The sequence below is a fragment of the Eretmochelys imbricata genome, chromosome 11, assembly GCF_965152235.1.
Source record: "Eretmochelys imbricata isolate rEreImb1 chromosome 11, rEreImb1.hap1, whole genome shotgun sequence".
In the NCBI taxonomy this organism is placed as follows: domain Eukaryota; kingdom Metazoa; phylum Chordata; order Testudines; family Cheloniidae; genus Eretmochelys; species Eretmochelys imbricata.
In genome coordinates this window covers 11,446,579-11,462,677 of record NC_135582.1, presented here as the reverse complement: position 1 = coordinate 11,462,677, position 16,099 = coordinate 11,446,579, and the positions used below count along the sequence as shown (strand labels likewise).

General features: G+C 43.1%; 2 protein-coding genes across 2 annotated transcripts in view; both read left to right on the top strand.

Moving 5' to 3' along the window:
- MYLK (myosin light chain kinase) overlaps positions 1-3,309 on the top strand; it is a 329,642-nt gene extending 326,333 nt beyond the window's left edge. The window contains exon 32 of the mRNA XM_077830296.1: positions 1,173-3,309. Within this exon, the coding sequence (XP_077686422.1) occupies positions 1,173-1,420 (248 nt within the window). The 3' untranslated portion in view covers positions 1,421-3,309. The remainder of the gene's footprint in view (positions 1-1,172) is intronic.
- A 3,925-nt stretch (positions 3,310-7,234) lies between these two features.
- HACD2 (3-hydroxyacyl-CoA dehydratase 2) overlaps positions 7,235-16,099 on the top strand; it is a 43,606-nt gene continuing 34,741 nt past the window's right edge. The window contains exons 1-2 of the mRNA XM_077830059.1: positions 7,235-7,370; positions 15,814-15,931. Of these exons, the coding sequence (XP_077686185.1) occupies positions 7,237-7,370; positions 15,814-15,931 (252 nt within the window). The 5' untranslated portion in view covers positions 7,235-7,236. The remainder of the gene's footprint in view (positions 7,371-15,813; positions 15,932-16,099) is intronic.

The window sequence follows — 16,099 nt, the reverse complement described above, 5'->3', positions numbered from 1 at the left end:
GCTGCTCATGCAGTACAGTTGTGCTGGAACTGTTTGCTTTCAGCAGTCTCAGACACTCACATTGGGATGGATAATCAGGAGGGTGTGATGGGGGCCTTCGATGTGTAACAGGAGAGGAGAGTTCTTCTCTATCTTCTTCTTCCTCACCAAATTGCTGGTCTCTTTCTCAGAGAGACAAGAGAAGAGATAGGGAAGAAGCAAATGAGGAGTTTCCTCTCCCCAGGAAAGGAGTAGAGATCTCTCCTCAAGCTGGAGAGGGAAGTGCCCTGCAGAACGGGGGTGAGAATAGTGTGGAAAGCGGGGTCAAAAAAGACACATGAGGGCAGATATATGCTTCCGATTCCTTTCCTTCTGTCCCCTATAGAGATCTGTACCAACATGTCTACTTTTTCCAGGCCCCCACTTAGTCAATCTGATTAATCTCAGATTGGCCTGGGTTCTATTACTGGGGTGAGATCTTCAACCCCACTGTGATCCCTTTGTGTTGGATAAAAGGGCCTGAGCAGTGTAAAAGGGTTCCAAAAGTCCTGGATCTAATGTGTGGAGAATTCCCCTGGCCATGAGTATTGCAATACTGTCTTTCAAAGACCCCCTCAAAAGCCCTGGCACAGGGGCATGCTAGGCACAGGTTGGACATGCTGAGGACAGGTGGGGCCATAGCACTTAGCACTTCAGAGATTCTGAGCAGCTTTGCTGCCCATAAGGCAGCATGAGAAGGCTGCCCTAACCTAGAGGCACAGCACACAATCTCATCCCTCTGGTATTTAAAACTCCGTGTTGGAGATTGTTAAGACTGCAAGCGCTGTGAATGCTTCATGTCCTAATAGGGAGCCTCAAGTCTCTCATTAGGGACCCCTACTAGTTGATGACTGAGCTGCTGTGAAAAGCTTTCTTCTTTCATTAGAAAATAGTGACAAGTCAAATTAGTGAATGCTTCCACTGTTAATTTCAAATTTTTGTTTTTTGTAGGGAAGTGGCAGCAGACAACTGTAGATATTAAAAAGTAGTTGTTACTTTTAATATATGTTCATTAGAGTTCAGTAGAACTACTCGTGTGCTTAAATATAAGCATATGCATAAATCTATGTGGGATTGGGGCCTAAAACATTTACAGGTTAATAGCATTTAGTGTCTTGGCTTATTGCAGCTGCTGTTCTTTCCCACTGTCACAGGCTACCCTGACCCTGAGGTAATCTGGTACAAAGATGACCAATCTATTAAAGAGTCTCGTCACTTCCAGATAGATTATGATGAGGATGGGAACTGTTCTTTGACTATTTCTGAAGTTTGTGGGGACGATGATGCCAAATACACCTGCAAAGCTGTTAATAGCCTTGGGGAAGCAACTTGTACCGCAGAACTCCTTGTGGAAACAATGGGAAAAGAAGAAGAGGAGGAGGAAGAGGAAGAAGAAGAATGAAACAAGACTCAAAGGAGAAGATATTTGAAAAATCACATTATAAAGACTATATCTCTAAAGCTCAGAAAACCAAGTTATTAAAAACACCTAGTGTGATACATCATTAGGGGGGAAGGTGTTGTTTTTTCAGCATTATCAGTTGATACCTGTTTGTTTTATTTATGGGCATTAAGTGGAAACAGCAGGCACTTTAAGTTGCTATGGTGATTGGATTTAGTTTAAGTAAGTCGGTTGTTGCCCAGCCTATTTTTAATGTGAAAGTATCATACTAACCTACGATTATAACCTGCATTTATAAATACCCTATTTATTGAGCTCATTCATTTGCACCGTCACTCTCATCAACCAATACTATAGCTGCGGTGGCTCCCTGAGATCTACATTTATCTCTATGCCCAGAAATCTTTTATCAAACACACACAAAGATTCTTTTGGTCTTAATACAATTGAACCCTCCCAGAGTAAAGTCATTCTTCACATAAGTTAACTATGAGGGAAGGTTACACTATAACCAGCATTGCAGTTTGCACGCTGTAATAAAATGAAACAATCTTAGTCTTTCCTCCTCTTTAAAATAGTTTCACTGTCTGACCTTTACACACACTTAGCTCTTCCAATTTGCTATTAGTGTATTACTAATTCCACTACTCCTAGACCTCCATGAGTTTGTATGAGCTGATATTTCTTTCCTCACCTTTAACCAAGTGATTCTAACTTCTCTACTTTCTTTTGAGGTGTCTGTTACCCTGGTACAGGTACATATGTCTGCTTCAGAAACAAACTGAAAATTTAAAGAATCAGAAACCTTGCAGTTGTGCTTGTCATTTTAATAAAGATTCATAGTTCATATAAGTGCTGCTAGGAACTATAGGTTATTGTACATCCATTAACTTTTATCTGTGTGTGGAAACCTAGTTTAGTTAAAAATGTACTTGTACTTAATCTGGCCATTATAAAACAGATCTCAACTGATGATTAGCTGGAAATTGCCACAGATTTTTGGAGTAGCCAAAAAAAAAAAGTAGTTTGGATTACAAACTTCTTTATACCAAGCAATTACCAAAGAATGTGCTTGACAGTCTAGTTTTCATCTTGAGCCTGTCAGGAAGGCTGATGTCCTCAAAACTTTTTTGCAAAAAACAAAAACAAAAAAATCCAGAAAATGTCTTTCTTCTCAAAAGTGATTAATGCACTCAGACTGAGTAACTTTCCTTTCCTCTCACACTATTGGCACTTGTTAATTCTTTTTGTTCAAGAGTAATATCAGAGGCCATACGATGATATGCATAATCCAATGAGAATACATTTCCAGTATCTGTACATCATTCCAAATGTATGTTTTTTTCCTTTTTTCCACTTTTTGTGTGTAGAGTACAACAATTTTAAATTTCAAGGAGTACCTTTAAAAAAAAACAACTTAACTTAGTTCCACAAATTAAAGTATCAAGTGTACTTTTATGCAGATGTATATGATATCAACTTTAGGATGTTTGATATTACCTAGTTTTGTGTTTTATATTATTTGCTCTTCTACATGTCTTTAAAGTAAAATCAAGGTCAACTAATGTGGATCACACAATGTTTTTTTAAATAACTGCTTAGCTCTTTGTTGCTAGGTTCAATTTGCCAGCACCAGCATGTCTTTTCCTTTTAAATGGGTAAAGAACTCTTGTTATACTAAACACAATATTGCCACTACTCCTTATAAGGAAAGGTTTTTTTAATCTGATTTAGAGCATACAGAGTTTTCCTCACATGTTTTAAATGTGTTTAGGTAACAATGGGGTGTCTTTTGTACCTTAATAAAATATGCAAATGTTTTCCCATTTTGTTAAACCATCAGAATTGGGAGAAATGAGAACACTACAGCTGTAGTTACTCACGATTTTTAAATAAATAATACCACAAAGCACGCTGTTTGTATAATCAATGCAGACTCCAGTTTATTCACCCAGGCTGAGGAAGGCAAACAGGATCTCTCTTGATTCTCTCCTATACAGAGATCTACTTAGCACAGGAATGGGGGGAAGAAAGAGTGGCAGGGGTTATGTCTCCGATTCTCATGGTGCATCTGCTACCCGTTCAGGCCTATGGAGATAAATTAGAACTAGTAGGAGCTGCACTAATTTACACCACTGGCTAGAATCACTATGGGACCATAAATTAGAGAATTTGCAGAGCATGGGCTGGAGGAACTTCTCAATTGGCCAGTTAGGGCCAACTTCTAGCACTTTGTGCTACTTCAACAGCTCAAAATGGCTGGAACAGGAGGAGAGAATCTGTCCCAAAGTTCAGACAAGTGTATGTGTAGATGAGGGTGACCAGATAGCAAGTGTGAAAAATCAGGACACTTTTTTTTTGGAGGGGGGGGAGCCGAGGGTTGTTGCTTATATAAGACAAAGCCCCATATATTGGGACATCTGGTCACCCTAGTGTAGATATATAAAAAAGTTATGCTCCTGCAAGCTGTGAAGTCAAGCATATTTACCACTTGTGGTTCCTTTTCATGAAAGAACGTATACAATTCTCTAATGTATGATAATAGTCCAGGCACCATGCAGAACATGCCCAAGATAAAACTCAATGTGTTCGAGAAATATTCCAACTGTTTTTATAGAAATGCGTATCTTAAGCAATACTTTAACATTCGAGAAGCAGTGGTGATTTGAAGAATCAGGGCCTAAACAGACTTATGCATGTGCTTAACTTTATTCATTGAGTCAGAGACTACTCATTTACTTCAAGGTAAACATTTGCAGGATTGGAGTTTTAGATGAGCTTCTGCTGATGCATCCACCTCCAACAGTACAGCTGATGCCTCATGCTCCAAGGCACGGTTCCTTGCACAGACTCGCTCACTTTACACCTGCTTCTATTTTCTCTGCCTCAAATTCAACTCTCCTCACTTAAAGCACAAAAAAATCCTGGAGGCTGGAATAGTGGCCACTGCCTTCTGCTACTTCCATGCAAAGACTCCATTGTATGGCCACCCCTGCTTGCCCAGAAAGAAGATATCACAGGACTTAAATGGTACAGTTCTCCAGTCTTTAGTGAATTTCACCCTCTGAAACCATAGGAACAAAAAAGAAAGCATTTTGAAAGACATTTGCCTACACCAGGGTTTTCAACCTTTTTTCATTTGCAGATCCCTAAAAAATTTGAAAGGGAGGTGCAGATCCCTTTGAAAATCTTAGACATAGTCTCCGGACACCCTGGGTTTGGTGGACCACAGTTGAAAATCACTGTTCTATGGCAACAACAACATTTCATAGACCCCTTACACATAGTCTGTGGATCCGCATGGATCCACGGACTTCAGGTTGAAAACCACTGGCCTACACCATTAATGACCCAACAGAGCCTTATTCCTAGACCTCACTGAAATTTCTTTACATATTTAGTTAAAGAATCCATGCTATAACTATTATTGCCTTAAAAACTGATGTTTTTGTAAGTCTTCTTTAAGGTCTTTGAGCCAAATTGCCTTTAGATATATGCACATAGCGCACTGAATTCAGTGGGAGTTGTATTTGTTTATGTGAAAGCAGACTTTGGACTTTGCTCATGCTGTATCTATGAGACAACGTCGTGTGTGTGCATGTGTCTATACTGTAGACACTAATTTTCTCATAAAGCAGCCACACTATAAAGCACCTGTAGCATAGAAGATAAAGTGAGAACTACAGTGGGAGACTGAAGTAATTCCATAAAATATTTATAATTTCAGTAAAAGAAAGGATTTAATTTTCTCCCTTCATTGCTGTACTTTGTAAATTAAAAAATAATAATCTGGTAATATAAAACAAATAGTTATACTAGGTCTAACGAGCCACTGAAAGTTGTGGAGTGAGATCAAGAAGAGAGATTTTACCTTTTATTTTTAAAAATTGCATTAAAAAGTCATATATCATTCTATTGAATGAATGGATTATACTTTTTTTTTAAATAAAAGAGTAACTGTGCATTTTATTCCATAATCCACATTTCAGTCCTCTACTGGTCTCTCAAGCAGATCCACATGGGCACCTGCTCCAAACCCAGCTGAAGTTAAATGTGGGTTCTGCCCATAGATCAGGCTAAGCCATTAGTGGTTAGAGGACTGGGAGTCAGGCAACCTAGAGTCTAGTCCCAACTCTGCCCTTGACTTTAAGGGCTTGGCTACACTTGAGAGTTAGAGCGCATTAAAGCAGCCCCAGGTGCCCTAACTCCTGACCCGTCCACACTGGCAAGGCACTTAGAGCACCTGGACTCTGCAGCTGGAGAGCTGCTGGTACTCCACCTCCACGAGAAGCATAATACTTGCTGTGCCCCGGCTGGAGCGATGCGGTGCCAGTGTGAATGAGGTGTTGCATTACTGCGCTCTGATTGAGCTCCGGAAACGTCCCATAATCCCCTTAAGTCAAGTGGCCACTCTTGTCATTGTTTTGAACTCGCTGTAGGAATGCAGGTGTGCCCTTTCAAAGCTCCATTTCTGACAGCTGGCTGCTTATCTGCTCTGGGACAAAGGAACCATTACTGAGGAATGCTGCATGCTTTGATAGGTTTCAGAGTAACAGCCGTGTTAGTCTGTATTCGCAAAAAGAAAAGGAGTACTTGTGGCACCTTAGAGACTAACCAATTTATTTGAGCATGAGCTTTCGTGAGCTACAGCTCACTTCATTGGATGCATGCAGTTTCCACGGTATGCATCCGATGAAGTGAGCTGTAGCTCACGAAAGCTCATGCTCAAATAAATTGGTTAGTCTCTAATGTGCCACAAGTACTCCTTTTCTTTTTGCATGCTTTGAGTGAGTGAGTGAGAGAGAGGCGGGGAGCAGGAGGAGGTCTGCTGCTCTCTGAACTTACAAGACAGCATGCTGATGCTCTCAGCCCTGCAAAAACCCACTCTCTCTCCTACCACATACACACAACACACTCCCTGTCACGCTCCACCCCTCTCCGCATTTGAAGAGCACCCCTTGCAGCCACTTGCATGCTGGGATAGCTATCACAATGCACTGCTCTTTGTGGCCTTGCAAGAGCTGGTAATGTGGCCACGCCAGCGTACTTCCAGCTGAGAGTGTAAATACTCTGCAGCGTTTTCCCTGCTGTGGTCCCTGAAGGCTGGTTTAACTCCCAGCACTCTACAACTGCAAGTGTATTGTGTAACTGGGATGCCAGTCACTTAGCCACTCTGGCCCCATTCAAATCAGGACGTTGGCAATTGACTTGAATAGGACCAAAATTTCATCATTTATCTTCTCAGGTACAACGCTAACACCGTCTTTCTCCACCCGTGCAATGCACTTGGGGCTTCTCAGCAGACTACTCTATAAAGACAAAGCATCACTGTTTCCAACTCTTCCCGAATCTGGTAATATTTGATGTTTTTTCTTAAAGCCCCAACTCATGGAGTCATGTGACTACAGAAAAAGCTCAACCTTCCTTTAAAAACAGAGACGTGTCCAGCCCGTGGGGTTGCAGAGCAAAGCTCAAACCATGAAACTTACCACGGCTGAATCTAGAAAGAAAAGACAAAGAACCCCCAAGCACTAAACAGGGGAGGGGGGGGGTGTCATGGTTTTTAAATGCTCGGGAATGCAGGTTCCTATGACTCAGGGGGCGACACTCTCATCACGAGGAGTCCCCCCCTCACAGGTCTCCCATTTGACACCAGGCTGCCGCTTGGCGGGAACGGGCGGCAGCTCTGCCCTGGCCCGAGCTGGCGGCGGGCGCCTCAGCGCGCAGGGCCGGGAGGGGCCCGCCCCGCCGGGCGGAGAGGGGGAGGGGCGAGGGGCAGGGCCGCCGGGCGGCAGTTACTGGGCAGGGCGACAAACATGGCGGCGTCTGGGAGCAGCGGCGCTGGCCGGGCGGATAACGGCTACGGGAGCCAGCAGCCCCGGCGGAGGAAGGGCCCGGGCGCCCTGGCCACGACCTATCTGGTCATTTACAACGTGGTGATGACGGCGGGGTAAGACGGGGCGAGGCGCGGCTCCCGCCTACTCTATCCGCAGGGTCCCGCGCTAGCCGGGGCGGACCCCGCATCCCCCGCCGGGGACGCCAACTCCCTCCCCCCGTGAGTCCGTAGTAGCCCCGGGACCCGGCCTCCTCCTGCCTAGCCTGGCCCCGGGGCACCAGCCTTCGCCCGCCGGGCCCTCGCTCCTTCGCCACCCCGGGTCTCGCCGAAGCGCTCCTCAGGGGCTGCCGCTCTCCAGCGGCTGCAGCGCTTGGCTGAGGGGCGGGTTTCAGAGCCCAGGTAGGGAGAGCAGGTGTCCGCCTCCCTCAGCCCGGAGCCCCACCTCTAGAAACCGCCCTTCTGTCCCGAGGAGAAGCTGTTCGCGGGTGCAGCCACATCCGCCCTGACAGGAGGTTTGGGGGGGATTCTTCATGGCTGACCATTTTTAAAGTCAAGATATTGGATGGTCTCCTAAAAGATCTGCCCTAGGAATTATTTGGGGGTGGGGGACGCTCTGTGGCCTGTGTTATACAGGAGGTCAGACTAGATCAGTGGTTTTCACGCTTTTTTCTGGGGGCCCAGTTGAAGAAAATTGTTGATGCCCGTGACGCAAGGGAGCTGGGGCAGAGGGGTTTGGCGTGTGGGAGGGGCTCAGGGCTGGGGCAGAGGGTTGGGGTGTGGTGGGTTGGGGTGCTGGAGTGGGGCTAGGAATGAGGGGTTCAGCGTGTGGGAGGGGGCTCTGGGCTGGGGCAGTGGGTTGGGGTGCTGGAGTGGGGCAGGGTTCTGGGCTGGGGGTGCAGGCTCTGCGCTGGGGATGAGGGGCTTAGGGTGCAAGAGGAGCTTTTGGTTTGGGGGGGCTCAAGGCTGGGCCAGGGGGCTGGAGTGCGGGAGGAGGTCAGGGGGCTGGGTTGGGGGTGCAGGCTTGAGGGTGGGGCCAGGGATGAGGGGGTTGGAGTGCAGGAAGGGGCTCCAAGTTTGGGGGCTCAGGGCTGGGGCAGGGAATTGGGGTGCAGGCTTACCTCTGGTGGCTCCTGGTCAGTGGCGCAGATGGGGTGCAGAGGCAGGCTTCCCGCCTGTCCTGGCTCCTGTCCTGGCTCCACGGACCACGCTGTGCCCCAGTGTGGAGATGGTGCTTGGGGTGGGGACAGCGCATGGAGCCCTGTGGTCCCTGTGCCTACGATCTGGACCTGTTGCTAGCTGCTTCCAGCTAGGGATTACTAGTTTTACTACTAGTTTTTACTGGCTGCCCGCAAGGGTCCCTGGGTGCTGAGCAAGGCAACCCAGTGCCTTTCATTCCGCAACCCAGTACTGGGTCGTGACCCGAACCACTGGACTAGATCATCACAATGGTCCTGTCTGACCTTGGAGTCTCCAAAATAATAAATAAGTGATGACTGGGGACTGTCAAAATGGGCCAATTTGAGTGAGACCTTTTTTTAAAAAGAGATTTTAGGATCTTGCTGAAACATACACAGAGTGAAAATCTTCCTTTGCAAGGAGGAAGGACTTGGGGAGGGAGCCTAATAATGAACCCTAAATAAGGGATCTTCCAGATAACTGAGACTTGGTCTGTGTGGTGCCGGGCAAACAAATCTGACAGATCTTGCTCCTTTGGAGGAAGATGCCCTCATTTATGATTAGTGCTCATGAGGTTTCAAGTCCCTCCCTTTTGTGATGAAACTTATCTTATTACATGTTTCAGCAGGACACAGAGTGCAATGCTTATTTTTAAATCTTTATTAAAATAGTCTCATGTCAGCACACATCACTGATGGTGAAGCTGGTGGATTTCAACTTGCTGGATGATTTTACTTTCCCTTAGGCATTGGTGTACTACAAGAGGGTCCAACCCACATCAGGCATGCAAAGCTATGCATGAGAATAAATCTATTGTGAAATGTATAATGTATGCACATTTATGATATAAACTGTGATTACCTAATGGACAGAAAAATTTCTGTCTTCCTTTCTGGTATAATTAAACTGTTTGTTTCATAAATGTGTTATTATCTGAGCAGTAAATAAAATACACAGCTGTAAGTCAGGAGCTCTGGTTTTCTTTCCATTTTGCTGTGATGTTCCTATATGACTTTAGCTAAATTAATCTCTCTGAGCTTGTTACTCCCCATTTTACGGATGCAAAAACACTTGCCTGAATCATGGGGCTGCTGTGAACTTTAATTCATTTGTTTGTAAAGTGCTTTGAGAGCCTCTTATGAATTTTGTAGAAATACAAAGTTGTTACATTCACATACACACAAACTTTATTAAAATGCAACAATTACTTTCTACACCTTAAAAAACAAACACACAAGTGGGAGGATATCTGGAAGTAAATAGCTAAAGGATTAGATGTTTCCCTGCTGCCATATAATTCTTTATCACTTGTTCTAACCTCCTTTTCTGATTTTTTTTGCCTAACTTTCCAGGTAACTGCACACTCATGAGGTGTGGCATGCAAAATTTCAGGAGGGCTGTTTTTGCTTTGGGGAAGCTTATGGCAGTGGAATGAAGAAGCATAGCTCGATGGTTAGGGCACTAGCTTAGAATTTGGAATTAAAACCAAGTCCCCAGATAGAATTCCTGTGAGACCTTGGGCAAGTCTCTGTTCCTCAGTTTCCCCATCTGAAAAATGAGGATAATAGTTCTTGTCTACCTCACAGGAGGGTGTTGTGGGGATGACTATCATAAAGACTGTGAGGTGCTCAATACTATGGTGAAGGAGACTGTATAAGTACCCAAGGTAGATAATTTTATTTTTTTTAATGGAGTTAGTTTCAGACTGTATAATTACATATATATTAAAGGGATGAGAGTTAAATATTTTTTAAGTAACTTACCTGTTAGTAACATCTTTTTTTAGAACAGAATGAGTGTTGATCAAAACTTGATTTTCATGTTTGTTTTGTGTTTCTCTGAACTTAGACCCCAGTGATGGGGAACCTTTTTTGTGTCATGGGCTGTTGACCCACAGAAAAAAATAAATTGCAGACCACTAACCTACTCAGGGGGACGCAGAGGCTCAGGGTTTCCCCCTTCAGTGGGCCGGATGAAATTAATCAATGGGCCAGATCTGGGCTGTGGGTTCCCCATCACTGACTTAGACAGTGAACATAGATTAGTCCCTTTTAGGCTTATTTATTAGTCAGTGTCTAATTTTTTTTGCACGTTCTCCTACATCAACACAATGCTGCATTATTGGATTCCCAAAAAATTTTGTGGTGTGGGGAGGAAGGAATTGCAGAAACATTTCTGTAGGTTGAGGTTTTCTAAATAATTTTTACTTACCTAATTTTAGTCCATATATGACCTGATGGTCTCTTTTGGCAGACAGACAAACCCCACAAAATAGAGAAGAATCTGTTAATGTTTTAATTTTGTTTTGTAACTGAATATTACAATATAAAAAAGTTTTTCCTAAAAGTGGCTGTTAAGTTGTTCTAAAGAATGCCAGTAAGGATTTTTTTTTAATGTGGCTACAGCTTTGTGGGCATATGAGGGATAATGGAGGAACTTTCATTTTAAGCTCTTTACGAAACAAAAAAGTGACAGTCTCTCTCATAAAGTGCCATGGTTGCTCTTCTATTCCTGGGGGAATTCTGTGCCAAAAAAATTGAAGTGTGCCCACAATATTTTAAAATTCTGTATATTTTATTTAAAATAACAATATAATCATGCCAGTTTCAGTTATTTTGGTAATTTATTTCAAAATACCTGTCAGCAACTATGTCTTTAACAATAGATTCATAGATTCATAGATTCATAGATATTTAGGTCAGAAGGGACCATTATGATCATCTAGTCTGACCTCCTGCACAACGCAGGCCACAGAATTTCACCCACCACTCCTACAAAAAAAAAAAACCTCACACCTATATCTGTGCTATTGAAGTCCTCAAATTGTAGTTTAAAGACCTCAAGGAGCAGAGAATCCTCCAGCAAGTGACTCGTGCCCCATGCTACAGAGGAAGGCGAAAAACCTCCAGGGCCTCTTCCAATCTGCCCTGGAGGAAAATTCCTTCCCGACCCCAAATATGGCGATCAGCTAAACCCTGAGCATATGGGCAAGATTCATCAGCCAGATACTACAGAAAATTCTTTCCCAGGTAACTTGGATCTTACCCCATCTAAAACCCATCACAGGCCATTGGGCCTATTTACCATGAATATTTAATTACCAAAACCATGTTATCCCATCATACCATCTCCTCCATAAACTTATCAAGTTTAATCTTAAAGCAAGATAGATCTTAAAAATACTGACACACACACAAATTCCCCCAAGAGTAACAAGATAAAAAGTTTGGGGACCACTGTCATAGGGATTTCTTTAACTCATCTCCCCCCGCCCTTACTCCTGTCTACCCCCTCGGGACTGGGAGCAGGGTCATGGCTCTGGGACGAGCGGGGGGGGTTGTGAACAGGGGTAAGGGGGACAAGGCTGGGGCCACAGCTGGGGGCGGGGCCAAGAGTGGAGCCTCAGCTGGGGACTTGGGCATGGGGCCGGTAGCCGGGGCCCCCCGCAGAGGCTGGCCCAGGCCTCAGCCACCCCTTCCACCCTCCCACCCCCCCGAATGTTCCTCAGCATGCCCCACAGTTTGGGGACCTCTGCCCTATGACAACCCAGTTCCTGTTTTTCTGCACCCTCCCCACCAGAGCCCAGCCAGGGGGCTAGACACTCACACCCCCTCCCCTCAGAGCCCAACCATGGGGTGCCCCCCCAGCCCGGACACCCACACCCTCCCCGAGCCTAGCTGTGCCTCCCCCCCCCGCCCTCCCTCAGCCTAGACACTCACACCTCCTCCACCCACAGAGCCCAGCTACGGGGCCTGCTCTAGCCCAGCCACTCATACCTCCTGCCTTCCCAGAGATCCAGTAGGAGAGAGAGTCTGATGCTGGGTCCTGGGCTTGTACAGAGTTTCCTGCACACGGCCTCCTTCCTTCAGGGCATGCCAGGAACTGCAGCTGCTGGGAACCCTCCAGCTCCCTCCCCCAGCGGTATCTTCTATTTGAGTTTAGGTCAAGAATAAACAGCAGGAGCAGATGAACTCTTAAAAGAATAAAGATCCTGTTTACATGCTGAAGTCCCTATTCATGCCTCCCTCCCACACCAAATAAGCCCCATGTGAAGGAAAAGGCCACAGAAAATTCTATAGAACCATTTCTAAATAAAAGAGCTCACCATGAGGCCTCAGAAATGCTTTAAAAATTAGATATCTAGAATTAGAAATGAATGGGAGGAGCCAAAAACAGGGCACAGATCCGTTCAGCTGTCTGGTTGGAATCCAGAACAGCTCAATGGTTGCAGCCATCTTTCACTGTTTTTGTGCTATATGTTAAAAGGTTTGGTGGTCTTAATCTGTTTTCTGGTGAATGGATGTCCAGATCAACAAAACCCATCTTTACATTAGTTAACACATGAGTGGCCATGGGAGGCAGAGTATTGGGTTGACATGAATCCTTAACTTCTCCCAGTCCTTAAGGTGGGGGGCCCTTCTAGTTGGTGTTGAGGCATAATGGCGAAGCTTACAAGGTTGCTACCTATACTGTACCAGTTCAGTGGCTAAACAGAGAACTTGGAATACATCAATTTTGAGGCTTTTGCATGTATACAAAGGATAGCATCGATCTTTGAATGGGAAAGGAAGATAAAGGGAGCAATCAGTTGAGAAGCTTGGGCACAGCATAAGATCTGTGTGGGATGAAAGGAAGTTGAGGACAGAAATACTAAGTGCTTAAAAAAAGAAGCTTTAATTTTGGGCAGATTATTACTTTCAACACTAAACACATTTTAAAATATAGTCATTTATAATTAAAAGAGACTATCATTGAAATCAGTGTACCTCACAGCGTTTCTAAAATCATCCATCCAGTAAAGGGGAGAGCAAAAAGCAGGAAAAGGGATGGAGCTACTTTGGAACCCCATGTACTTTACCAGTTGCTTGATATGGGTGGAATCTGAGTCTGCTGTAGGGGAATCTGTTGTTGTGCCACCACGCGTAACCTGAAGCTTTAGCTCAGTTTCTCAACAAACCTGAAGGATATGAGAGAGAAACAGGCATTTACAGGTATAAACAAGACAATATCAACTTTGACAATTACTAGTTTCAAAGGGAATCCTTGTGTGTTGCAGAGGATAATCTTATTGGTATTACAGTAACATACTGGCATATTTCAAATGGCAATCTTTTGAATAGCTAAATAACCTAACTCTTTACATATAGTAAATGCTTAGTTTATTAAGGTATTGTTCCCATTTTCTAAAAATAGTGGAGATTGAAATAAAATAGCTTTTTAAATTGCACTAATAAATGCTACTCCGTACACATTTTTGGGCCTCAAGGTTCTTTTATTTGGATATTGAAAAGCCTGTGTATTATAACATTAAAAAATAAAGTGTAAAAAAAAAAAAAAAAAGGTTGATGTTTACCATTGAAGTTGGAATGATGTATGTACACAGTAACATAACATTTAAGGACAAAAAACCTCTTAAGCCTTTACTACTTCACAAATAAACAAGGATAGTAGAAAAATAAAGAAATACTCTCACAGTTCATGCAATGTCTTCAATACCTTTCCATGTGTAAAATCATATTACATACTCAAAAAACTGTATCAGCTCTGTGCTTATCTGCACACTTAGCCTCAGTCTATCAACTAAAGGCTTGTCTACACTTGAAACACCACAGCAGCACAGCTGAGGCGCTTCAGTGTAGACACTATACCTACACCGACAGGAGAAGTTCTCCCACTGGCATAGGTAATCCATCTCTTTGAGAGACAGTAAGTAGGTTGATGGAAGAATTTTTATGTCAACGTAGTGCTGTCTACACTAGAGATTAGGTTAGTTTAGCTACATCGCTCAGGAGTGTGGATTTTTCACATCCCTGAGCAATGTAAGGTGTGTTACCCTAACTTTTTAGTGTTGACCAGGCCTATAACACCACTTTCTTCTTCACATCCTGCAAAAATCAATCTTAAATTAAAATTCACTGTGTTTTTGTCTGTTAATGTTGTAGTTTATAAAGCTGTTGGGCCAGCATGGGGATACACAAATGTCTTGGCTTTTCATACATCTCTCAGCGCTGCAGAACTGAACTCCCCAGGAGCCTTGCTTTCTGCTGAGTTCACACTGCCCTGAAATTTGAGTTCCTCAGTATCTATGTCCCTCGCTATCCTGCAGAGCATAGGATCTCTGCAGGCTTATTGGATTTCTGTCTGAGGGACCCAATGAGACATTACACACTGATCAAAATTTCAAATCAGGGAAAGTTAATGACTTGTAACAAACAATTTAACCAATTTCAGATCTTGCAGAAAAGTTCTCCTTCGTCTTTAGAGTAAACTTGGTAATTTTCCTAACAAGTTATAGGTGAATTAAAATTAGGGTTTATGATTCAACCCTGGTTGCAACCTTAACTATGGATTCATTTATAGGATACCATAATAGTCTTTCTTGGAGTATTAAAAATATTTTATTACTTTGTCCATATTATTGAGAGAGATAATATGTGGTAATATTGTACTATGTGCGTCTTTCGTCTGCCATTTGTTTTTTAATTGAACATTATGCGGGTTCTTTTTCTGTCCTGAGGACTTTACTCACCAGGTTCAGTTTACTTAGAGGAACTTCTTTACCTGTAGCAGTTTCAGATAAAACTAAGAAATTAAAAATAAAGACTGACAGGCTGTCATGTACATTGAATGGGGAGGCTTATGATGAATGGGGAGGATTACATTGAATCACAACCCTAAAATGAATGTCTTTTAAAATTTAATTTCCTATTTATATGGCAGGCTTCATAAAGCTATAGTATTGTAAGATCTCTGAACATCAGTAAATATTTATTGTTTGGCTGCTTGATAATTACCAAGTAATTAAACCCTCTAAAAGGGCTCTATTATGTAAACTTGAAGACAACATTAATTTTAATGGCATGAACACCCCACAATAACTAAATTATAATTAAGGGTTATAAAGGGATAATTTTTGTTTTTACCATGGTGTTAAGGATATTTTTGTATGCCCAGTACTAGTAAGATATTCAAAAAGTGCATAAGACTTAACTCTTAAAAGTGATGGCTTGTATACATTCAAACTTTGACAGGTTTCAGAGTAGCAGCCATGTTAGTCTGTATCTGCAAAAAGAACAGGAGTACTTGTGGCACCTTAGAGACTAACAAATTTATTAGAGCATAAGCTTTTGTGGGCTACAGCTCACTTCATCGGACGCATAGAATGGAACATATAGTAAGAAACTTTGAAGTCTTTGCAGGATTTCAGGATGTTGGCCAACTGTTGACATTGTGCAGGATTGCTGTATGACTGTTAACTGAAACCTAGCTGATAAGGATGGGAAACTGTTTTTCTAGGTCAGAGGATAACTTTAGCTTTGCTCATTCTCAGGATATGTGCTCAATTTAATATCCCCTTCAGTCTTTTCTTCTCTTTTTCCAGATGGCTTGTTATAGCAGTTGGTCTAGTCCGAGCATATCTGACTAAGGGTAGCTACCATAGTCTTTACTACTCAATAGAAAAGCCCTTGAAATTCTTCCAAACTGGAGCTCTGCTTGAGGTAGGTATAGATTGTTTTTTGTTTTTTTTTAATGTTGCTGACAACTACATGAGTGTTAGGTGAGACAAAGTGACAAGCCATTGTTAAACATCACTTCATTTTGAATGATCATCTGTTAATAATTAGCACTGTTTATTTTTAGTGCACTTTACAAATATTAATGAAATA